The sequence below is a fragment of the Neodiprion fabricii genome, chromosome 4, assembly GCF_021155785.1.
Source record: "Neodiprion fabricii isolate iyNeoFabr1 chromosome 4, iyNeoFabr1.1, whole genome shotgun sequence".
In the NCBI taxonomy this organism is placed as follows: domain Eukaryota; kingdom Metazoa; phylum Arthropoda; class Insecta; order Hymenoptera; family Diprionidae; genus Neodiprion; species Neodiprion fabricii.
The window spans coordinates 26,927,586-26,953,570 of record NC_060242.1 but is presented as its reverse complement, the minus strand read 5'-3'; the positions used below and the strand labels follow the sequence as shown (position 1 = coordinate 26,953,570).

The following is a 25,985-nucleotide window of genomic DNA, read 5'->3' as shown; positions in this document are numbered from 1 at the left end:
GATTATCCGAAATTTAGTAAACCCATGACAAACAAAACATACTGTAATTTTGAAAAGCCATCTTTTCGAAAAATCATTCTAAAACCCCGCAGCAATAATTTTTTGCCGCCGATGTTCCGTTACAGTAACGTACGTTACTAACATCAGCCTCATTCCCAATAATCGGAGGTCTGCACAAAGGTGATGCAGCGAAGTATGCCGCGGTAATACTTATACACCGCTTTTCCTTTGTTTTCCTTCAAAGCTTGCGCAGGACGCCAGCGCCGCCATGCGGCAGGTGGAGGAGGCGACGTCCTAGTAGCAATAGCTGGTAGTGGTCGGCCGGAGGCAACGCGGGCGGCTCTCCGTGGCCGACGTATCGACTCGAGGAGCAACCCCTGAGGCCTCTGACTCGCGTGTGTGTCTCTCTTTGGCTGATGGTTGGATGGGAGATGACTGACAATAAGAATAAATGAAAGTAAGAGCCGAGAGAGAGAGAGAGAGAGAGAGAGAGAGGAAAACTAGCAAAAAAAAAAATTCATTTCGATCAGATAATTTACACCATCGCCGCACCGTTGCTGATCCCGGGGCGTCGTTTACTTGCTCATCGTTTACCCTACATATAATACAACATATTATGTATAGTATATGCAAATAAAATGTCGGGGTGCGGTGAAATCGGTGCAATTGATCATCGCTCATTTCATGGCTGCCGCGACGACGATGTTAATTAATTACATTTTCGACTCATCTTTTTTGATCCAATTGGTTTTTTCTCAACCGTTTCTAATCTCACGCTACGTGTGTACGATACAAATTATTGCGGTTAAACTCTTTGATTTTTTTTTTGTGTATAAATTTTTTAGCTCTTTTTGTTATGTTTCTTACTTTATCTTCCGTTTCATGATTTTTCCGTTGTTCTCGGATGAATTGATATGACTTTTCTTCGCGATGACTTGTGGCTTTTTGTATCGTGACGTTTGATTAATTTGACAGCGTAATTTGTGCACTGAGGAAAAGATTCATTTACTTTGATTTTTTGATTCTACTGCAAGTAGATAAAAATAAATAAAAAGATTTATTCAATGCGAAAACGTATCGATGTAATTTCAAACCACTTCGTATAAGTAACGAGCAATTTGTTTAGGTCAAATAAAAGTGAAAATTGGCGGGTGATTTAATTCATTGTTGAATCAAAGAATCACAATTATAGACCGTGCAACAAATATTTTTCTCAGTGTGCTGCTGCACACCTTATATTATACCGTATTACAATTTATAGAATTATCAACATTGATCGAACGACATTTTTAAAATCGTACAGCTTGAGTATAAATTGTCAGTTTGAATTATTACCCTGTGTTTATTTCCCTAAATAAATGGCACCTGCCATTTTTTATGCAAATATTAACGTTAAAAATAAGGACATTTACTCTGTATAACGGAAGAGACGGAACCGGGATGACATGTGGCCTCGACCTTAATCCTGCAGCACCATTGAGAAGTATAAGGCTGCTTTTCCTAGTAGCCAGAGGCAACTGCAGGTCCTGCAGCAGAGATTGCGCAATCGCCCACGTGGGACATGACAAGGACCGTGCTTAGTAAGAACATGGAACTAAAAATTGCTTATCATTAGACGTTACGACTTGTCTTCTCGCGTGTTTTCACTTTTGGGCATTTCACAAGACTACGCATAATTTTGCACCTATTTTATAATAGTACATGTATAATATATTCAACAAACTTGAGAGATCGCAAGTCGATTGCGAAACGGAGGTCGTTATACATTCGACGATTACTATCTACAACCAATAACAACGTTACTCTTTATTAATGACCTGTAGTGTTTCACTCTCGGTATAAAATATGTAATACTTAAACGTACGAATTATCTGCAACATCGATAATTATCTTTGTAATTCTTGCATGATATGATAGAATAACAGCTGAACTACAAAAAAAAAAAAAGAAACGTTCTGCGAAATAACATTCCATTGCGCTGCGATTTTCCGTGCAATTAATTATCATCATTATCTTGAAGATTAATCGTGGTAAAATAATATTTGGAAGTCATTATATATATATACATATATATACATTCTTACCCGAAAGCGTTCATCGTCTCCAAGGTTGAATTTCAATCATCCTTTCATTACATTTGATTAAATATAAGCTTGGATAAACGGTAAACTTATTCAAGGGACACGGAAAATTTCTTTGACCGCGCCTAATATTTATGCAGACAAAGTCGTGATTTAAAGAAAGAAAAGAATTTTATGTGGGATGATTATAGGTTTTGTTTTTTTATAATTCAATTACGTTTTACCATTCCCGTTGAGAAAAAAAACTTCATGTTATTATCAAAATATCGAATATAAAAAGTGATATTGCTGCACAAATTTCGACTTATTTTGCATAACGAAGAAAATTGGTTGAGTGTGTCTAAAGATAAATTGGTTTTGTTAAACCGAATCAAAGAGTATAACCAATTTTATTCAATTACACCACTATAACAGAGCTCAAGCACGTTGCATGTGATGCGACTCGTTTGCATGTATAATGTATACATACCCGTCTGTTCGCTTATTACACGAATTACTCGCTTTTGCACATTTCATATTACACCGAGATGTATCGTATATACCGGTAGGTATATGCATATACGGACCGTGATGGTCAGCACGAAACTTGACCGTGACCTTTTATCAAGTATCCAATTATACCCTTTTCACCCCTCTTCGTGTCACGGCTGGTCAAGCAGACTGTGATCGTTTCGTTGGACACGCGTGAAAAGCTTTCTAACGCAAATTACTCTATAGATAAATTTTTAAATATAAAGCACGTTAAAACATGGTGAGCAACTAAAAAATTTTGACAACAGAAACCTCATTACTACCCTACTCGAAAAATTGTGTATTTTTATCGGTAAAGAAGCGATAAGAACGAATATCCGTTTTATGCGGAAGGATCGCATGCAGTATAATATTTCCTCCGTATGACGCGTCAAATTCGGGAATGACAATGCAATATATAATATAATATATAATATAACATATAATATGGATAGCCTGAAGTTATCAAGTTGTCGAAAGTTTTCTTTGTAGACCTGTGATGGATAAGTTGTGTAGAGAAGAAGAAAAAAATGACTAAACGGTCCCCCACCATCAGTATATGGTTCATTCTTATATTCACGTCACGTCGTGTTTGTCCAAAGTAAATTTAATTTCATTATGTCAAAGTTACAGCTAACGCTTTATTGTTGTTATGCTATTGTGAAGAGGCACGAAGGTTTCGTTAAATGCACTTGCAACGCATGCGTTATATAATGCATAACTGACAAGGCTCAAGTATCCCCAGTATTTGGGTAAAAAATTCTACATTTTTTGTTTTTTTATTTTCTACCGCACACGAACAGATCTGTTCCAAGAGCGGAGAGAAAAAAGGACGCGGTCGTGGTTCTCGTATCCTTCTAAATCATACGAATGGTGAAATACGAGAAGGCGGTAGATAACGACGTTTGGTAACATCTGTTTTCACCAATATTCGAGTAACTTTTGGTATCCTCCAGCTTCGAATACCGTGAGTATTTCGTCGCGTCTCGTTCCTTTCTGCTTTACTCCAAATTACGACGCGGAAAACTACCTCACGAACTGTATCGTGGTGGGAACTGTCAGTTTGAGCAAACTAGTGTCGTAGTTATGAGTAAACATCATGCCGTTGACACAGACGAACGATGCCAAGTCATGCAGGTTTCTAGCGTCTTCTTCGGCGAGCTTTAGTGTCTTTTACGCGTCATTTGTCACGCAAAGTGTCTGGACGTAAGTTGTAGGATGAGTAAAAAACGCGGCACGTCTCAATTCACGTGCTCGGTGAATCGAAAGAGCTCACAATTTAATAGACTGTAAACGCGTTGGTATATCCACTGAGAAGATGTGGCGAGACCAACTCGGTTTACTCATTGGCGCGTACTATTCGCTGTGGATAAGCTTTTTCACGCCATTAAAGCCTCGAAAATCAGACTATTTTAATGGTTTCGATGGTTGGTTGAATAGAAATTAAGAGAAAATTAGTATAACCGACTCCGCAGTGCATGTTTACAGACAATTTTACCAGTGTATGGTACGGTTTTAAATAGGCTATGGTTCCATGTACTCGCCATCAGCTGTGGTTTATTTAAAACATGTGCCATATGTGAAGCAAGACAGCGTTTAGTCGAAGCTTCGGCTTGAAGTGGAGCTCAAGAGCTATACAATGCTTGAGGAAATTACCATGACTGTGCAGGTTTTTAGATTAATATTGAATATAATGAGGTAAATAAGAATTTCCATTCACCATTCAACAATTTGGATATTGTGGAACGGCGCTTGCAATATACTCGTATACGTAATATTGATTAGAATCTGCACAATTTTGCTATTTTATCTCACTACCTTAACGACAGGGCGAACAGGTTTCTTCAAATTTTGATCGATTCCAATAGCAAGCGCTATTTCACTTCAACAGTTAAATCGTATCTTGCATTAGGGTATTCAGTTGGTTAAACACGAGCAGGTACAGCTGGATCGCCTTAAGATATTGAAAAAACTCAACAGCGCGACGTCTAGACTTCAATTTCTAGATTGGTGGTAAATCATAAAAACCTGTAAATGCCGAGAAGAATTTTCCGCTATTTTCTATGTACGCGTCGACACTTGAGAATTCTTATCTCTATTTACATTTGAACCTGACTTCCCGTAATATTTTCTTCATTCCACAATCACATCTCGTGTACTGTCTTTTCATTATCCGCAAGCTTGTCCGTTCTAAATCTTGAATGAAACATCTTTATCGATAAAACGTAACTTTGAGCGAAAAATTTTATAGATAATTACGCATAGACATTGTTCGCTTAATTAACGTCTCTGACAAACTTGGACGCTTATTGTTAACATCAGGGTGAAGGATCAAATTGTTTTTCATCAACTTGTGCAAACTGAAATTACTTCCAGATTGTTGATCGCTGAAATTTGTGTTCAAACACCGAAAGTCTTTGTACTAGAAAATTTCGACTTCGACTCTCGATTTCCTTATAAACTCTTACACTTTTAATACCTTCTCACATAAAGTTACGAAATCTAACAACAAGTTCCTAGAGTACCTTTGCGTAGAAATGTCCTTAAAAATTCGTAGAAACTTTCACAGAAATTTATAGAATTAATTTCACCAGGGACGGAATCGGATTATTCCAATCCCCCGTGTCTCTCACACTTCTCTCCGCAAACCCTTCAAAATCTTTGCCGCGTATCGAGAGCCAGGTGAGAGCTGTTGCGAAACAGTTGAATAATTCTGGCCGCGGTTAAAGAGAACTGCCTCCAGATATCTCGGGGCGACGGTGGAAATTTCCGCCGACCAAATGGAATAAACCCGCGCCATCGTCGTCGCAGTTCGGCCAACGTCGCTGATACAATGACCGGCCTGCAAATGCACCCTGAAACCTAACCCTTTTTTTCCCATGGCCCATGGCAACAATCGATGCCTTACGTAGCATCGTTACAGTGCTTTCAGCGAGCTTAAACAAGGCACAGGTTGTTCTTTGTCCTCTGATTCTCGTTGCGGAGCGCGAAATTTTATAGGATTATTTTTCTTTTTAGGACTCATTCCCTGAAGCTTGCTGCTTGTTCATCTATTTTTCTCTTAATTTTCTCGCGTTAACGCGTTATTGTGACTCATTCATCCTTGATTTACAAAAATATTTTGAACTTTCATTTTATTCCGATCCAAAATTTGACGGACCAAAATTATTTGTATGAAATAAGTCACCTTTACTACATCTCTTTCGCGTATGTTATCATCATATTGAAGTTAGTAATGATATTGTAACGATTTAAGCTGAGGAAAAAACCGTTATTCCGTGATTTTGCAATTGGTTGATACTTGTTAAACAGTAATACAGCAAAACGTAGGCATATTTTATTTTGAAATCTTCGTTCCTTAAAAAGTCACATTAAAAGTATGAAGAAAATGATTTTTTCCCCAATGTTTCGCAACGATAACGCTGCTAACTTCAACCTCGTAATTATTATAGAGAAGTTATTATGGAACTTCTCAACTTCTGTTACCGTTCCCTGAGCGCATTGAACCTTGGCTTAAGTCTTGTGCCGACATATTTATACTCTAACCTAACATCTTCCTTGAACGGGATTAGGTAAACACAAAAAATAGTTACATATGGTGAATGCGCTGCACCGCCTGCAGCCGGGTTCAAGCGATATTCCAGCCACAGCTTCGATCAAGATGATTAAAAAACCTTCTAGCGATGCGCGTCGAACGGCAATGATGTCGCGACCTAATTATAAGCTTACAAGTAATTCACGTTTTTTTATTACACACCAACGCTGCGACGACAAAGAGAAATCGATTTTCTGCTTCTGCAAAACTGTCACACGATATTAATCCGACAGGAAATTCAATTAAAGATGCGAGAAGGACTTCGGGCAGATGTCTGGAGAAATTATAGACGCTTATTCAATGACAACGTGCGGTGAGTCGAATAAGAAAGCACATTTTCGTTGAAGCGCACCACCGGATCGATGTAGAAATGCGTCGGGCCATGCAATACGGCTTTTAAAAGCACTGGTGCCGACGGCTCCGACGTCTTTGTCCTGTTTTCCCCTCACCTTTCCATTCACAGACGCTCCGAGACCGCGATTCCTCTTTTCAAATCAAGCACAATCTAATTACGATAGTTTTGATTACAATGGTGTAATTTTAGAGACAAATGCATTCTGCAAGACTTGGGGGAGGGAGAGAGGGTGAAGGTCCAAATTTGAAAAGATGCGAAACTTGAAGTAAAGAAATTAAACTTTTACGAAGCAACAAAGTTTCGAATGGTCGGAAACCCGACGGTTCAAAGTTCCGAAATGTAAGATTTCGAAAAATAATGTTTCGGTAGAGTAAAATGCCGAAAGTTAATTTTTACTTTACTTTAAGTTTCACCATCAAAAAATTCGGTATTCGGTGCTTCCGGAACTTTTCAAATTCAAAATTTCAATCCCTCATTTCAATGCTCATTATTATGGTAATCGCTGGTTCTAGACGTAAAATCTGCTGCGGCAACTTGAATTTATTTTCTTTGATGCGTAAAAAATCTCTCCATGCAGACTAAAATAGGAAGCATGAGATATATGGCAGGGTGCAGGACACCAAGTCTCAAAAACAGGCCAAGCGTACGAATCGACTTTATCAATATTCGATCGGAAATTTTAGTTTAACTTGTCGGACGACGCAATTTATTGTATCTCGGTAGACATTAGACTGTCACTATTCGATGCAATTATTATCGTTATTATTACCTTACGAAGCTGCGGGTATAAAATTTGTCATATAAAACCAATATTATACGAAGGTTAGCAATTCCTTTATAGGGCCGATCGATGTGCAGGTATATGTTACATTATACATCGCCCTCATATTCCAGCCTCTATATACAATACTTCAGTTCAATAGATATGCAGTGACGTCACTCGTTCTACCTTGCCGCTGCTAACTTCCTTCTTAATTATTATGCATTGCTTCTTTTCTGGATACAGCTACATACGCGCAGCTTCACATTTACATACCGTAAATACGTTTATTTATGGACCTGCGGCTTCCTCGAAATTTCATCGAGGCACGAACCGTGCTGTGCTGAAACTAAAAGAGCATGAATAATGAAAAATTTGAAAAGTCGCCTTCGTCTACTTCCCAAGTCGGAAGAAGAAATTATACAATATTTATATGGTTGAAACTTGAAACCGGAAATAGCGCTTTGAATTTACACTATTGATTGTTGAAGAGAAAAAAAAAAAAAAAAAAATTTTGCACAATCTCTCAATAATTATTATTTTCTGCGTCTGTCTACAGTCTACATAAACATGTAAACTTTTGCAGAAACTATCGATCGCTTCCTTCTCACAGTCTGTATCGGTTGAAGGCCGATGCAGAACAGGCCAATGCAACTCCAGTGCGCGATTGCATTGCGAGCTGCTGAATGACCTCTCACATCGCGTATCGTGACTCATGTGCAGGAAGCAACAACCTCTGGGTTCTGAATAACGGGGAAGTCGAGCAGTCTATAAACTCGATATTACATGTATAACTTATGTGCTGCTTGTATCCATAACTTTATCTAACTTCATCATCCTTCTCACGAATAGCTCGAGCACTGTGATTTTGAAACCTCCTCGGGCCTTCGTCGTTGACGACGATGATGATGATGACGATTATGAGCCATTTTTTGTACACCTAAAATGCTTTACGCGTATCACTGCGCTTTGTGTAACGGTTCTTTTTTATTTCACATCAATTTTGTCTTTAATTGTAACCCTCGTGCTTAAGGCTGTACTAAATGTGCTCCGGTAAACGAATCGTGTTCTTTTGACCAGTCGTGCAAATCGGAGCCACAGAAAACGTTGGAAATGTGATTAATCGATGCTGAATTTCTTCGATGCGTGGCAATGAGTGCATTACTGGTTCATCCAAATCTCTGCGATCATTCAATGTTGTTAGAATGTTAAATCACAATTTCCACAACTTTGCAGATGAAAGTGCCAAGGTTTCAAGACTGTCATAACCGTATTGTAATGCACAAATTACCTTTATTCAACGCATGCCCGATTCTAGCGCTTTTTCATGTCTGCAAAGTAAACCCCTAAGTGGCTGTTTATCGACCGGCGCTTAATAATATTAAAAAATCAAAGTAGATTTCGTCGTTTCTCACCGAGGTCCTGTAATAGCGCTATTATAGGGGCAGTAGGAACAGCTTTAAATTTACCAATTTCTCTTTCACTTGGTGCAGTATAAAGGGGGTCGATTTACGGTTGGTTTGTCAATGGAAGAGATTTTATCCGAGTCGTGATAGGTAATTTCGTATATATATATATATATATATATATATTTACGGGTAAAATCGAATCCCGGGAAACATGATTTAGCCTGGGCTTCGCGGTGCCGATTCAATAAACACGGTGAACTCGAATGGAAGCGCAGAATAGCAGTTGTAGTAGAGGATGACGCTGGACGAATAACCTGCACTACTTTTCTTTTCTTTCTCGTTCTGTACTTCGATTACTCGATTTATCTAGCTCGTGTATAAATAGGTATTATATAGTTTTTATTTTTTGCCACTACAGGCACGCCTGATCGGGATGTCCGAGGTAATTAAGATTGGAGAAAGATTTATAATACGGATGAACCGGTATCTAGATTTGTTATATAAAAATGGATCGCGTAGCCGTCACTCTTTTGGATATCTTATCTACGATATTCAGGTACATTTACTACATGATGCGTACGATATTTCGAAACGATCTCGACAAGTGTGAGTATATTTATTTTTAGTCACACGTTTGATTGGAAGCGGCTTTGTTATGGCTTCGAGTATATTGATGAATAAAAATAACCGTTTCTACGTACAGACAATTTTCTTCCACAAGTTCGGTTATTTATTTGCACGGTTAACGAGTTTTTCAACCTTTGCGTAACAGGAAGTGCGACCTCTTGTGAGATCAGAGCCAGTGCGATCGACTTGTTTGTTCGAGCCAAGAAACAACCGTTCATCGGGTATAATTTACCGTCAACTAAAGTTTCAACGGTTATATCTCGTTTATCTTTCGACCAAATTAAACTAAATTTATTGTAGACCTTTCTTCAAGATGTATAAATTCGGTTAAATTCACATAAAAATTCTCTTCACACACTTCGGTATTCGATAAATACGCATAGAATGTGCACAGAACCAATTCCGCTTTTCTGACTGTCGAAACCTTATCACAAAGCTTACCTTGCAAGACAACCAATCCGCGGACGAAATTTGAACGACTCTGAAGTCATATTTGGAATCTACTATAATCTAAATCCTTGGAGAAATTGGTTTTGAGACGGCCGGATGTTATCGTCCAATTAAAAGGTAATACCGGGTACAAACGCCTCGTCGACGGGTTAAGCGGTGATACATTGCGTCAAGCCCGTGGATTGATAGCGTGATTTTTGGTCCATTCATGATATAAGCAATTCGTCGACCCTTTGCCTTTGCGATAAAAGCAAAAATCGCTAAGAAAAACGATCCGTAAATTTATCACCGACCTTCGTTGAAAGAAATAAATGTTGTACCCATGATGCTTTTTGCAGAGCGTCTCGGATCGTCCCGTGTCCTTAAAACCGTACGTAAATCAAGTCGAAGGTATTCAATGGTTCTCAGAGTCTGGAGACGACGTCCCATTTCACTTCGGGTATGAACAGATTGACTGCTTATATTCTGGCTTTGACTCTGGTCCTGTCGGTTATCCTTCAAGAAAGAACCCGCAACGTTAACCGTCTCAGACTTCATTTAAGCGAAATTAACCCAACACCGAGACGTCGTTCATCCGTGCACCACCATTCGTTTAATCTGGGTCTCTGCTACCGTGGTCCAAAACCTAAACCAAAGGAAAGCGAAATCGACCAGTATATTTCAGCGGCTGACCTCACGACGGATTTTCAAGATTCGCCACCCTGCGAGATTTGCAAAAACGCTTTACACCACGAGGAGAAATCCGTCATCGAGTATAAGAATTTTGCCAAAAACCATAATCAAGCTCAAGGGGACTACGAGATTCTCTTTAAAATCGAAGAAGGTGACGTGAGTGCTGGGAAGAAATTATCTCCAATTTCCGATCACGCCAATGTCCTTGATAACAACTATGCCGAGCTCTTAGAGGAGGACGAGTTGCAGAATATCGAGACATTTGTGCATCGAAATTGCCGGACGAAATAGCCACCTGCATCACTCGTCCCTGGAAGTCATTGACCATATATTAAACATACGGCTTGGCGATGCCGAGACGTTGCACTAATTGCGGGAACGCGAGACGCCAGCAGGAGTTGAGCTACCCGTCTTGCCAGGAAACAGGAACTGACCCTAGCATTATAAGCGGTAGACTCTGCTGGCTTAGATCTGTCGGTGGACGCTGTGGCAGAACAGCTTGCAAGCTTATGCGGGGAGCAAGTTGGCTCGGTGTAACTTTGATATGCTGCTCCCTCGGCTGGATGATATACAGCGAGCTTTCGGGCTGCGTGTCTAATTTCGTTTGGAGCATGATATACTCCTTTTTGGCTATCGCTGTGTGCGCCGTTGTCCTCGTCGTCCTCTCGGCAACAGACATTGGCCGAGGCAGCCAAACAAGGAAGCAAGAAACCGCCACCGACGCTGGACTATCAGCGGCTGGTAGCTCAAAGCCCTCCCATCAACTCGGTCTCGGTATGGTTGACAGTCTCGGAGCCACTTCCGGTGCCAGTAAAATCACGACCGATGGCCGTAGTGCCGGTGCCGGGGAGTCTGGAAAGGGTTCGAATACGGATGACACGGAAATAGGGGTCACCGATTTGTCATCGAGCGATGATATCAAAGACTGCGATCCGTGTCCCGTCGCCGAAGATGACTGATCGTCGATATCTTTCATCGTTTCAATCATTCAAAGTCTGGCATATGCTATTAATTGCTGTATAAAAATCATTGGAGATGCGATACCTCTGATAGTATAATTCTCATTTGTCTATATTCACTTTGCTATGGCCGATCCGCCGAATCGTCAGAATCTCGTGACATTCGTTCCACTGCAATTGACACTCTCGATCGTGAGTTGTTCGGTTACCGGATGAAAAAATTTTCCGTGCTAACGACGCGATCGACTCATTGTTTTTCTTATGCAATCGCAGCATTGAGAAGGCTGTTCAACGATACGTACGATCAAATGTTTATAGATATATAATTAACGAGCACATTGTTCTCCGTGAACGTCGTCAACCGCTGGATAAGAACGAATGCGGTTTTATTTTATTACTTCTGTTTGCTAACGAAACAGTATGTGTAAATTGTTTAATTTATATCACAATCACTTGTTCCAACAAACTTTATCAAATTTTTATGCACACATACCGCGGAACTGAAGTTACTGTGATTAGGTATTAAAAGTTGAATCGACTTTCCACGTTTGTTCTACGAATAATCTCGAAAGATTTAAAGGAAACTACGCTTCTTATATAAGTTTGTTGAAATTTTCTCGCGTAAATTCTTATCTTCAGCTCGAATAATTACGATACTACTCATAATCTTTCAAGTGGTATTTTACTCATTGTCTGTCGTAATAAAACGGTCTGGTATTGTTCCGTAATTGAGTTATCGTATCAGCCGACTGCCACTGTATAAATACACATTTTACACGTACAACGCTGTTGCACTCAATAATACATTCGTAATCGAAGATTCGTTGTTTGACCGTATTATATTATCAAGGACAGTTTTATAAAAAGCCATATCACGCTGACGAGGTATATCATCACTGCATCGTGTCTCCAATGCCTACTGCAGTGACTTTTGATATTCATGAAATAATCAGTGCTGAAATTTCATCTCGCAATTATCACAAGTCCGAAATTAATGTTGTTCCAATATGAAAACCTTCGGTTCTCGTTGTCACGGGCTTATCAAAAAACGAGACACACCCAAACACGTTCATCGTCCCTGATCGTGAGAGTCGGTAAATCATTTTGTGCACGCAATTTTTGGGCACGTTTATATACCTACAGACTGCTTCCACGTGATTAGTTATTATGGTTTAAGTGGGCGCACGTAAAACGGTATGTGGGTCAAGGCGACGCTTTCGCTCTTCCATTCTCTTCGCGACTCAGATCGACATAGAAATTGTATCGCTAACTGCACGAAGGTTCGGTACACGACAAATTGACAATCCGAGTCTTGGACTCGACATCGGATAGCCATGAAAGATGATGCCTTATTTTGTCTCGAGGAAGCAAATTCCCATAATAATTATACAACAAAATCAACCAACACTGTAGAAATCGACGAATATGTATTGAAATGCGGCACGCGTCCTGCTACTCCAGAAATTCACGCCCGTATGTCGTGACGCATGTTAAAAAGTGCAGAACGTCGTTTTCCGATGCATTGCAGGCAAGATTGCGCAAGTAGAAACCATGAATTGCAAATATTTGTAGAATATACAGGAAATTCCAATTGAAATTGAAATTGAAACACCTCGTATAATTTTATATCAGCAAAGTGATCCGAACTACAAAACTATCACGAATGATGGAGTGTGGCTAGAATAACTGGAGATTGCTTTCATTAAATTTCAATTCGTTCATTTATAAGCTGGGCGGAAAAAAGCTTAATGTAAATAAAGTATCACCGAGAGCTTCGTGTCGAAGTTAAACTTTTTACCTTGAAATTTGCGGTGAACTTCGCAGTTCACGAGGAGAGATATAACATGTATTGACACATGTCGCATAGTAGAGTAAGACAGTAAGTGACTAAACCATTGTATCGACTTGCTACGACCTTGTCAGCAAGACGCAGGTTATAGCGAGCCGTGCCGTCTGCGCTTTGAAAAATTAAAACACTTGTTGTTTTTTCAACGAAGATGTTCTAATCATCGCTGTCTACTCCATAAAGCTTAGGTGGTATTGGTTAAGAAAATGACACCGAGCTAATAATTAGATGAATAGATGAAGAAAAATTGAAAGGTTACATGACAAGTGTACAAATATGCGTATTGAAATTATTGACGGAGTTCGTTATCGGAGAGTCATTCGAAAGCTGGTCACAGGCATTGATTTTCCGCTATCCATCCGTACAATATACGAGAGTCAGGCAAATATATAATCCGTTCCACCTGTTTGACCGCGTGGGTGAATCGACACCAGCTGGACACTTGCCAATTAGCAATGACGTTCTACTCTCTCCTTCTCTTGTTCTATTTATTTACCTAGAGGTGAAAGGAAAGTAGATGAATTCCCGCCACGTGCGAGGGAATTACTCATGCACTTGGCAGACTCACCGGCGGCTTTTGTGAGCTTCGATACTGCTGCCGTATGCATATTCTACATGTGATACAGTAATGTGTATTCAGTTTTCCAGTGGCTACTATTTTATGGAATCAAAATTGGACCGAGTTCCGTTTCTAATCAAACTTCATGTGCCAATTATTAGCGACGCAAGTGGTAGGAGAAACAAACGATACGTTGATCGCAAAATTTCTATGTAAAGACTGCAGAGAACCTATTAATGAACGTTACTGGACGTGTGAAAAGAACCGTGGATTTCGCAAGTCAAATACAAAGGAGAAAAGCACTGGTCAAGTATATTTTATTGGAGTAATTGGAGTAAAATTATCGAGATCCTTTCGGCAATGAACGCTAATTTTTCCAATTCATTTTTACTTTCGACAAATTTAATTTACTCGTCGATTGTATAGTTTCGGGTGACTAATGGCAACGTTATCGTGGTGTAAAGTTACGTTACCCGCAGACTCCTCAGATTGCAATTAACCTTTTCTTGTTAACGTGACCTCGGCAAATAACGTATTCGGTGAGGAGTGGTATTTATGTCATGAATTTATGACGATATTTCTCTCCGATGTTATATTTGTGTTCTGCACCGCAGCGTGTGCAGCCTCGTCGAATTAATTACCTCGCCTTTGTTTCAATCTGTCACATATGTATATGTGTATACATAGGTATACCATTGAGATGAAAATTTCCATGGGATTTAATACTACAGCACGTAAATTTAACTGCTTGTTAAGCAGAATTGGTCCGAGCATGTGACATAGCCATAAAATTGCTACTTCGGACAACCTGGAAACAACGTCTAGTGGCCTGTTTTCAAGTGATAAGTTAATCTTGTTTCCGTTGAACGGTTAAATATATTCCTTGATATGTGATACGTATTATAAGCAGTACGCAACGTTTTTATGTATTCAAACCTCTCGCATACGGTTATACTGTTTTATTAGATATCCGTTATGCCAACTCCGACGAGTTCAGTTTAGATGTTTTGTTTGCACGGAAAAAAAATCCACGTTAACCTTATTCGGATTGTGCAAAATACATCTTAGCAGATTCGTAAACTTTTTAGCATGATCCCTCCACAAAATACGATAAGAATTGATGTGTGGTTTTTTTTTGTTTTTACAACGTATCACGAAGGCTATAATAAACAACTTATTCATCGTTAACCGCGTGCAATTAAAAAATTCCTCATGAACTGACGGATGAGATCCAGTTATTATTAATACAATTCCAAGGGCTTTTGTTTTCGAGGTAATTCTCGAGATACTCCGAATTACAGTATTCAGGTAGACTGCGTACGCTTGTATTTGTTCTATACACCCAACTCTGTGTCCTCGGTCAATATAGAACATACGAATTATACGTTGTATAGTTGATTCTAATCAACAAATCTCCCAAGGTCAAGATAAATCATCTTTATACGTTGTATACTTGAAATATTCATCACAAGGTGAATCCAGGGTTTAAACCCTCCTCAGGTCGGTTACGCTGCTTTCCGAAATGTCTTTTGAACTCGCTCTAAGTTCACGGTATAGTTATTCAAAGCCACACACAGCAACAACTCGAAGTTATGTCAAGTTATAATCCTTGCTGATTCCAAATTCTATTCGTGATAAGAAATACACAAGACTGTGAAAATTCCTTGAGGATTATCGTTGCAACCATTTGTTTTTACAGTGCAAGACCTACGATTGGTGAAAACTTGTTTAGGTGTAATGAATCATTTTTTTTTTTCGTGTGGAGTCAACAGTTCCATTAGAAAAAACTATGCAAAATAGTTGTAATTTATGTAGTATTTCTATAGTGGAAATTTGGAATCACGCCAATTTTCTACGTTAACATCTTTGTCCTACAGAGCAAAGGACTAAGCCTACCAAAGTATTAATTTATCGGTGACTTTCGTATCGTTACAGTAAAATCTGCGCCTGCGGAGGGAGAACTGGTGCCACCGGATGGAGGATGGGGATGGCTGGTGCTCCTCGCTTCCGTCACCGTCAATGTTTTAATCCCGGGTACAATAAAATCGTTCGGTGTGCTTTTCGTCGAGTTCCTTGAAGTCTTCAACGACTCTTCACCAGCTGCTGCGGCATGGATTCCGGCTCTCTGTTATTTCCTCTACAGTTCTCTCGGTAAGCTACATAACACAAAAACTTCCTCTTACTATCATGTTTTTTCCCAGAATTTATTGAAATCTTGCGTAAAATAACATAATGCATTAGATCATACACATGCATATCCCACTGGTGTACCATGCGCAATTATTGTCGATGTAAAACTATAATCACTCTGATTTTCTAGGACCACTGTCCAGCGTCTTGTCTGTGAGATATTCGTACAGGACAGTCACACTTATCGGTGGAACATTCGCTGCAGCTGGAATGATGCTGAGTTACTTTGCAAGTTCGGTCGGATATCTTTGCGTGAGGTAAATTTCACATTTTTGTCAGAATTGTTTGAAAAAAGCTTTCAAACGTGTAAACCGTTTGTACCAATAGAATAGTACAAAATGACGTATTTTGCCTGAAACAATAATCGTGGATCGTTCTATTTCCGAAATACTGATTTCGAGTGCTTGAAATAACACCGAATTGTAACACGTTATACGTAAAAGCAAATTTTATTTGATGAGAAAAAAACTTTTTACACCAGCTACGGAGTCCTCGTGGGAATTGGTGCAGGTTTGGCTTTCCCGCCAACGGTCTACATAGTCACATCGTACTTTCTGAGATTACGGGGACTTGCTAACGGTCTATGTATTTCTGGGAGCGCCCTTGGATCAATATTCTTACCACCTGTGCTCCAAATACTTTTGGGAGAGTACGGTTACAGGTAAGATGAAAACAACGGACAGAGTTTAATATTTTTCTTTACCTCAGGAGGTGGTTCCTGATAACATCTAGCACCTTTCGACCACCTTTCTCCGCCTTTTGAGATCACTTTCGATTTCGTCTGCGGAATACAACTGAAAATTAAATTTTTCCACAAAAACAGGGGTGCCGTGCTGATAATGGGCGCTCTGACTCTGAACGTCTGGGCCTGTGCGCTTCTTTACGACCCGGTTGAGAAGCACTTGGTACCAGCGAAACGTCCAGAGGACACGGAGGACCCGGAAGAGGCGGATAGAATATCGATAAACGTGACGACGCCGGAGGAGGAGAAGAACCCGACGAGTCTGCTGATAGTTCCGCAATCGAACGGGCGGGATCCGACGGTGCCGAAGAGCGCTTCGAGCGTGGCCTTGGAAAACTATCGGAACACCCCGGTTCAGGGTAGAACACGAAAGGTGAGCATGCCAGTCGGGAAGGACGTTGCTGCCGGGCAAATGCACAGCACGCCGGCACTGCACGTCGTTCCTGAGCGGGGTGACTTCGAGAGTTGTAAATTGAGGAGTAGGCGAGCACCTCCAAGGTCACCGAGCGCTTCGTCCTTCAACTACATAAGCACGCCGTATCACGGCAGCACGCTGTCGGCCCTCCACCCCGAGCACGCCTCGACCTTGACGCTGAACGCGATATCGAGCACCTTCAGAAAGTCACCGGAAAAGAAACCGGGGGAATTGGATGAGAAACAGGAGTCGAAGAACAAGTTCTTCGACGTCAGTCTGTTGAAGGATCCCATTTATCTGGTAATTCTCATATCGAACTCGACCAACGCCGTCAGCTATACCAACTTCGTTATACTTCTTCCCGCCTACGCGATAAAGCTCGGTTTCGACAAGAGCATGTCGTCTCTGCTTCTGTCCATCGTATCGATCCTCGATCTAACGGGGCGAATCGGCGGATCCGCCATGTCCGACATCAAGATAATGCCGAAGCATTGGTACTTCGTCGGCGGTCTTCTAATTTCCGGAATATCACTAGCTCTTTTGCCCTTCGCCACCACCTACACAATGCTGGCTGTTTACTGCGCGATTTTCGGCCTCTCCTCGGGAATTTACGTCGGTATTACAGCCGTCATAATGGCAGACATGTTGGGGATGGAAAAGCTCACATCGTCTTACGGGATATCACTTTTTGTTAACGGTATCATACAGCTGGTTGGACCACCGATATGCGGATTGGTCTTCCAAGAGATCGGGAGCTATGGTCCGATTTTTACCATCTTGGGCCTCGTACTCGTTGCTGGTTCATCACTTTGGGGATTCGTACCCTTTATTTACAGAAAGCAAGCGAGAGATCTAGCTAACGAGCAAGCTGCCGCACAAAAATTATAGCACCAATACCCTAAATCGCGCACATTCTTGATCCTAGATCGTATTCTCGAGGCGGTAACGTTCAGGGATAAATATTTAATCTTCAGTTTCACATGATACATATTACCGTATATTATATGTAAACATTTTTTCTCAATTATACCATATATTATAATGGTGGTACGAAAGTTACGCAAGTGATATGATAAGAGTGAGTTTGCAAACTCTGTGATTTAGTGCGACCTACTATATGTATATCATCTATTACATCTTTAACAATTATCCTTATCATCGTATGACTACAATCGCACTGTCAGTAGTGGACTAAAATTATATTTTATATGTCAATTTCTAAGACAACTTCAGCACGCATTAAACGCGATCGTCATCGGATCATTCAAGTAGATTAATTAAATCGCTACCATAATATACATATACATTATATATGTATCGCGTATAAAATGTCTGACACTTATATCGCCAAATCATAATTGCCTCTATAATATAATGTCATGTGGACGCCAAATCATTAAACAAATCATATTATAATAGGTATATTAGTTGTAATAAGCAGTGTTCATTTTGGATATAGTATACACGTGGCTAATCTCACTTGCAATAAGTTTAGTCATGCTTAAACTTGTGCGATCCTGATTTTATTATTATACTTTCTCTTACCTTCTATATTCACTGTAAGTAATCGCATCTCACAATTAATCAAACATCTAATTATACAGCACAGTACGAAAGTATAATGTTGCGAGAAAATATCGGTAATTTTAATTACTACTTTTCCGCAAACTATATAATTCATGTATATATTTAAAAATTCAGTATAGGTATTATAAATTACATATACATACATATACGGTGCCTGTAAATTACTTATAATAATGATAAACTCCACTGAAGTTTTTATATAGAAAGTATTATATACATTTAAGAAACGTATTTAGAATACGTTGAATAGGTGTCAGTACATGTGTATACCATCGTGTAGGTATAAGGGGTATAACGATGATGTTTATGTATAATGTATATACATACGAGAGATGTATTCTCTATATTTCGATCTCTGCAAAAAGGCATAGACAGTCTATGATTTGAGATTCAATAAATTTCAATGACATTCTGTCATAACTTCGATAGGGAAGTATTCACTATAATGACTATTTAACTACAATTTTTATAATAAAACTAATTTTCTAAAAAGCCAAATACTTCGTACACTTACATAATCGAGATGTTACAGCACGAATTATGTTATATGATTAGGTGATGATCAGCGCTGGTATAATTATCAGTCAGTTTAAGTGTAGTATATGTATGGATGTATAATGGATGGGGGTGTGTATGTATAATTCAGCACGTTCGTATCTTTATTATTATTCTTCGCATGCCAAGGTATCAAATATTAACAACAATACCTATTCAAATTTTTGTAGATTAATCATACTTGAGCAAAACGATGAAAATAATATACGACGAATTGCCATACAGGCTTTGTATTTACTATTGCCGCTCTCACTTGTATAAAAACAAAACTTGTGACTGTAGGTAAAAAAACAAAAAACAAAAGCAACAGTTTCGAGAGACCGCCTTTCGTCTAATGATAATAATAATAATGAACAAAGATTACGGATTGTAATTTAGTACAGCATTGTATTTCTTTGATTTTACTGAAATGTGTTGGCTTGAATAGTACGTTCACATACCCGAACATAATTCTGGCTGTGCCTATAAACAGTTTGTATTTGCTTGCAAATATAGTAAGAGATGATGACTACACGGGAAGTTTTTGAAATATATATTTACTGTTATGTTTAATTTCATGCAGCTACGTTTGACTAAATTTCAATTGAATACTAGATTGCATTCTACATAATGTACTTCCATTTAGTCTAGAGAAAATAATTGGTATCGAATCATACGTACGAGAATGTTAGAAGTTAAATCCTCTGAAATATTGCGAATGATAGGATTGACCCGTGTGGAGAAAACCTACGTACAAGTACTTGGTCACATAATTGTTGTTCTGAAATATTTTACAGATTTTGTCGGTGAAATTTCATAATATCTTTTTTCAAATCAATAGAAATCAAATGATATCTACCAGAGGTTCAAAGATGCTGACCGATGTTTGTCATTGTTTGCCTTACAGAAATAGAATAAATTATTCATATTCTTGTAGTACTTCTGGTCCTTGACATAGAACTTATTTGAAAATTGTTCAAACTCTACAAACAAATACCTATGTACATTCTTAAACGTGGGGAAATCAAAGTACACGAGTCAGTTGGCTGGGTACATAAATACATCATTTAATAGTCATATATTCACTTTTTAAAGATAGTGTTAACATTTCAGTACGTCAATGAGAATTTACAATGTTATCGTGAGAAGAAAACAGTTAATAGTTATTTTGTAACAAACAAGACAAAAGTAGATTTGATATTGCCGCAATTTTGAAATCACACAGCATGTAGTAAATTTGAAAATGAATCCAAAATGAACTTTCTGGATTAGACACACATTTGCATCGTCAAAATTATAATAAACTGGCTACATATTTCAACAAATAAATATTATAGTTTTTACCGGTGTTTATGCATGTCTTTCAGATTTTTATTGCGAACTTTTAATTCATAGTATGATAGACAAACATTGAAAATGCGTGATTATACTGCATCGTACTTACAATAATCATGCGTTTTTTTCTGTCCATTATCAACTCATGAGTAAGAGTTCAACAATTTGCGTTTATTTTGATTACTTTCAAATTCATTGGTGATTATAGATGATTTTAACGATACAAAACTTTGTCAGCGTATTTTTACTTGGTCCGTAACTTTTTCAGGATTGAAAGAGAAGGACATTTTGTAAGTCATATTTAATAGTTTACAGTCTACCAGGAAAATTAATTACATTAATTATGTAACTGCTCATATATAGTATAAGGCTGAACAGCCCAATGCAAGATACGAATACCGAAAAAATACCAATTCTAGATCGTCGTATACTGCTCCCAGCGTCACATCGCTGTATTTCCATTGAAAGTTAGCGCATTTAAAAAATGCCACGTATATTTTCTATAACAGAAATGAAATGACGGTAACATAAACACCAATGCTTTGATTTATTAAGACATGAACAGGTAAATTCTATCACAAGTAACGTAACAAAAAACAGATATTTTATAAAATTTCTGAATTCGTTAGCAAATATAGTTGTCCGTAAAAACTTGACAATACCAAACACGCACCTCATGGTTTCCATGCAACCATACTCATTTTGCTATTCAACTCTTGTAAAATGAGGGAACAAGTGAGCTGCTTATCAGGTGAAAGTGCACTGACACCTTCTGGTTCATCGTCATCATCTCCTGCTCCGCTGCTTCCACCTCCTTTACCCTTGCCTTTACCCCGTTTCTTCTTTTTTTTATTGAGCTGCCTACAGTCTATATCGTTTCCCAATTCCGCGGCGCGCTTAATCTGGTATTCGAAAGATACAAATGATTAGATACAGATCATTTCGTCACATCACCTTTAGGTGTGATAACAAGAAAATAAATTCGCTGCAATAAAAATATAAAAAGTACTTCGTAGTCCTCAGTTAAATAAAATGACGGTAAATTTTGGATAAAATGATATCAAGAGTAAGCCTGGAAAGTATGCAAGTTCTTTATTTCAATATATTCTAATTGAATTTCAGGTGACTTATCTATTAAATGTTTTGTAACTTTCACACAAAAGTTCAGTATAGAGAAAGTCAAATACCTTAGCACTTTTCCTCGTTTGCTTATCGTATTCCAAAGCGTCGTAGTAATTAGGTTTCTCGCGCTTAACGCGATTTGTTCGTCTAGTTTTCATTACCCCTCCTTCAGGGCTTGGAGGACTCTTAATCGAGTTCCGACGTGCATTGAAAAACGAATGGCCACAAGGACAGGCCTTGCAGGCCACAGGGACCTAAAAAATTTCAAAACATCGGGTGAATAGTGGTTATGATAATTAAAGTAACAAAAATTCAGTTTCCTCATTTTCAACAAGTATAAAAGTATGTTTAAAAGTTACTGCTAAACAATCTAAGACGACAGTTTTAGTTTCTCAATTAAATTGTACAAAGATCATCGAGTTTCTTGAAATTTATATATCTAGAATTTATTGTTCTTGAGTCAAATTGCAAAAATGCTCGATCAATTTGACTATTATGCTTGAAATTTTCATATATTTCTGCGTAGTAGAGAAACTTTCATACTGTTTACAAACTAGATAAGAGAATCCGATCCTTTCGATAGAAATATATATATATAAATCCATAAAATTAGCATGAAAATAAAATTTTATTCTGCAATTGGCTCTTGAAATTAAATTGAAGAATAATTTTATTATTTATAATGTATATCTGATATGGTGAATCCAGTAAGCATAAAAGGCAAGATTTAACAAGATTTTAGATCTGAAAAGGCATTGTGATAGTCGAAAATTAAAATGGAATAAAAATATCAACATTATATACCTAACGAATGAGAACAACAGCGAACAATAAGGCATTCTGATATCTCCATTGTTATTGAATAGTGTGGAGATTGAGAGTTATTCTTGTATTTATGACTGGATTTGGGATAAGGAATTGAATACAACTGACATACTCAAAATAGTGTGAAAAACCATTGGACAGGCGTGCCTGAGAATTTTGTGAATAAGTAGTGCGGATACACAAATGATACAGCTTATTTTGAAAAGTGAACAATGGGCAGTAGAGGTTATGAATGTAAACAAGGGCAATACGAGTCAAGTTGAAATTTACCTGAAATTCACATTTCGGGCAACCTTTGCTTATCGTTTTAGTTTTGGCCATTTTTTGATTTTTCGTTCAAATTCACTATAAATTTCAATTCATATTTTACATTAAATTCACGATCGCAAGAAAATATTTATGCACGAAAGTTCGCAGTCGGTCACCGCCGACTCGGCATCGTCACTGAAGTTCTTCGTCTGCTTCCCGCAGGCTCGCCATCCCATCATTAATTTTAAACTGCGAAAGGCCGTAAAATGATTGCATCGACGACAACGACGATTATGTATTGACAGGGAATGCCCCATAAATAAAATGAAATAATAGACATAATTGTCGTTGTCGTCGATGCAATCATTTTACGGCCTTTCAGAGTTTAAAATTAGAGATGAGATGGCCAGCCTGCGAGAAGCAGACGAAGAACTTGAGTGATGCCGAATCGGCGGTGACCGATTGCGAACTTTCAAGATTATAGGCATAAATACTAAATATAGACAGAATTGAGGTAATTGAAAAACTACTGCAGTCAGTTAATGCTCTGAAGTGTTGGGAAATGTAACGGACAGATATTATCTACAAAAAGTTGTTCAGAAAAATACCATAACCAAATAAATGAATAACCGGAAACTCACCGGCCCTGCAAAGCACCGCAAACTCCAGCCGCAACTGATTCGAATTTAGGTGTAATCCGCTTTTTATACTTCAGACCTGAGTTAAACCCGTTCGCTGAGTGACCATACGAAGAGATTTTCTTACCGATTGAAATTACCCTCATAATTCCTGCCCTTATTACGATTTTGCCAAGAACTGGTAAACGAAAACGTGAAACATGGTCAAGATGTTGGATGAATTCGAAATAGTAAGAAAATAAATTTTAACGCAATAGGTGTATCGACTATTTACTTTATTAATCGAGTGTTTCGCACTTCTACATCAGATGCAGGACCGAGAATTCATTTAATATTGTGATTTTAATTACCGACTGTTCAAATCTCCTCAATGATTGTCATGTTGAACACTCGGAGCGCTCGTTTCGTTGAACAAGAATATCACGAAGAATACATAACTGCGAGATTAGAGCGGCTGCGTGTTTTTAATTATATAAATGCAATCTGAAAGATCGCCGGCAAAAATTCATTATGATGCTGCTCGCCTATGGTAAAATTCGATGAGGAAATTTTGTTAGTTATTGCAACGTTTAGCGGACTAGTTACTTACAAAAATGAACATAACCTCACATGTGCAACGGGTGAAGTTTTTATACAAAACTATCCTGAAACTTCACCGCGGCTTACCGTTGGAAATTCAACCTCTGGGCAATAATTACGTCCGCGATGAATTTAGGCGGCATAAAAATTGCAACCCTGCAGAGGCTCAAGTTTTCATGACAGAGTGGGCTGCAAGTATCCTCAATGCAATATATCTGGCTGTGTTTGATCACTCGATTTAAAATTACACCGCTATTTATACCTTTGCAATTGAATAAAGAAATGATGTATTTCAGGATTATGCTACAAAACTTGCCGAGCAACTGGGACTTAGAGGACCACAGCAAGCCAAAAAATTAGGTATAGATTTGGACCAGGATGCGATTGAGAAAATGAGAGATGAGCAAATACAGCAACTCTATGAATTGATGATGACGGCAACTGGAAAACACGTTGAAAAGAGTAATGATACTTAATCATAGGTGCACTGGGTTGTTACCCTCTGTAAGTGTAGTATATATAAAATGTCTAGTGATCCTGGATATTGTCAAGTTCCTGAAAATGTGGCCTGACTTTATAAAATATTAAAGTAATATCATATGCATTTTAGAATTTTTCAGGAATCACATATTCTGGAACTGTATGCATGTTCTCATCCATACTTATTTATCCATTTCACACTCACATACTTCAAATCTGGTTAATTCAAAGAAATTGACAACAAGCTACATAATGTTGCTTCAAACGTAGTTGTATTTTTGTTGAATTATTCAACTATTTATGTTAAATTTTGAAATATTTAGAAAACCACTCAATTCATTTCCAGATATCCTTGTTAAAATCCTGCCTTTCACTACGTTTAATGTATTTTATTTTATTTTGTAATGTGTCAGATTGATAAATGTCCTTAGTTGTAAATTAATTCACTATGAAATAGTCAAATTAATCATCACATAGTCATCTTCAATATAGATAAAATTAATGCCATAAGGATTACGTGTTACGGTTACTTTTAATGCATCAACAATCATAACAAACTCATTCACAAACCATCTAATTGCATGTAGAATTTCACACGACTTGTCATGAAATTTCAACGATCACTGCAAATTCAAAATTATATTACAACATTGAAGAAATTAAGTGATTTTTCACGTTCCTCTAAAGTTAATTACTGTATTATCAAGTCACACATCATGTCAACATATGTATCAAACCAGCCTCTCACGATTAGTTTACTGATCATTATCTACTACTTATATGCTGTATACACACAAATCAATGTAGCTTCAGCTATAAAAGTACCTGTTGTTCATTGCTCAGTCAAACTGGACAACGTGAACTTGGTTGTTATTTAATGAAAAATGTCAAATGCATAAGAAAAAATGTCAATGTGTCCAAATGTTACAAGAACGAGAGAAACTTAAAGCAATATTTATCTCCAATGATAGATCAGGCATAAAAAATATTAATTACCAACATGTCTGACCATAATTATAATTTATTCTTAAAAAGCTTAGATAAAACGAGTGATAGACGTGTTAAAGTTGTTTCAAAAATATATCAACATGTAATCAAGAATTATGAGCAATATGTTTCCCTTCGAAAGTTCGATCATAAACACGGTTTAGAATACTTGCTAACTTGATATCACTGTATTATTATAATTAAAATATCTGTATTTTCATTCGTGAATCTTTTAATAAAGATCACCGATAAGTACATTAATACAATTCGAAATTGTGCTTGGACAAAAATGGAAAATACCATCACAGCTACTTGACTTGGAAATATTTCATCACAGTGACAAGTATGGAAGCACAACGTAATTCGTTAGTTTCAACTCAGTCGCATAGAACCATAAAAAGCTTAAAATAACGGAAAAATTAATTAAAGTATCACTTCAACTTTTACTAGGTTTTGATACTTTCAAATTTAATCCACAA

The 25,985-nt window shown here is 38.0% G+C and overlaps 3 protein-coding genes across 4 annotated transcripts in view; 2 read left to right on the top strand and 1 right to left on the bottom strand.

The window, feature by feature from the left end:
- LOC124180552 (monocarboxylate transporter 13) overlaps nucleotides 1-21,949 on the top strand; it is a 28,342-nt gene extending 6,393 nt beyond the window's left edge. Inside the window, exons 2-7 of one of the 2 annotated variants that reach the window (XM_046566198.1) lie at nucleotides 245-457; nucleotides 1,428-1,580; nucleotides 15,759-15,974; nucleotides 16,144-16,270; nucleotides 16,495-16,674; nucleotides 16,837-21,949. In XM_046566198.1, coding sequence (XP_046422154.1) covers nucleotides 1,562-1,580; nucleotides 15,759-15,974; nucleotides 16,144-16,270; nucleotides 16,495-16,674; nucleotides 16,837-18,058 — 1,764 coding nt within the window. In that variant the 5' untranslated portion in view covers nucleotides 245-457; nucleotides 1,428-1,561 and the 3' untranslated portion in view covers nucleotides 18,059-21,949. The remainder of the gene's footprint in view (nucleotides 1-244; nucleotides 458-1,427; nucleotides 1,581-15,758; nucleotides 15,975-16,143; nucleotides 16,271-16,494; nucleotides 16,675-16,836) is intronic. The other variant, XM_046566197.1, reaches the window with a different exon arrangement.
- LOC124180555 (UPF0547 protein C16orf87-like) lies at nucleotides 18,198-23,132 on the bottom strand. The gene is made up of 4 exons (XM_046566205.1): nucleotides 22,844-23,132; nucleotides 21,814-22,002; nucleotides 21,300-21,528; nucleotides 18,198-21,126 (listed from the first exon to the last, which is right to left on the bottom strand). Exons 1-3 carry the CDS (start codon nucleotides 22,892-22,894, stop codon nucleotides 21,301-21,303), a joined length of 468 nt encoding a protein of 155 aa, XP_046422161.1. The 5' UTR covers nucleotides 22,895-23,132; the 3' UTR covers nucleotides 18,198-21,126; nucleotide 21,300.
- A 755-nt stretch (nucleotides 23,133-23,887) lies between these two features.
- Nucleotides 23,888-24,549, top strand: LOC124180557 (succinate dehydrogenase assembly factor 3, mitochondrial). Its single transcript, XM_046566207.1, has 2 exons — nucleotides 23,888-24,230; nucleotides 24,336-24,549. The coding sequence occupies exons 1-2, from the start codon at nucleotides 24,054-24,056 to the stop codon at nucleotides 24,513-24,515; spliced, it is 357 nt and encodes a 118-aa protein (XP_046422163.1). The 5' UTR covers nucleotides 23,888-24,053; the 3' UTR covers nucleotides 24,516-24,549.
- Nucleotides 24,550-25,985: the final 1,436 nt, after the last annotated feature.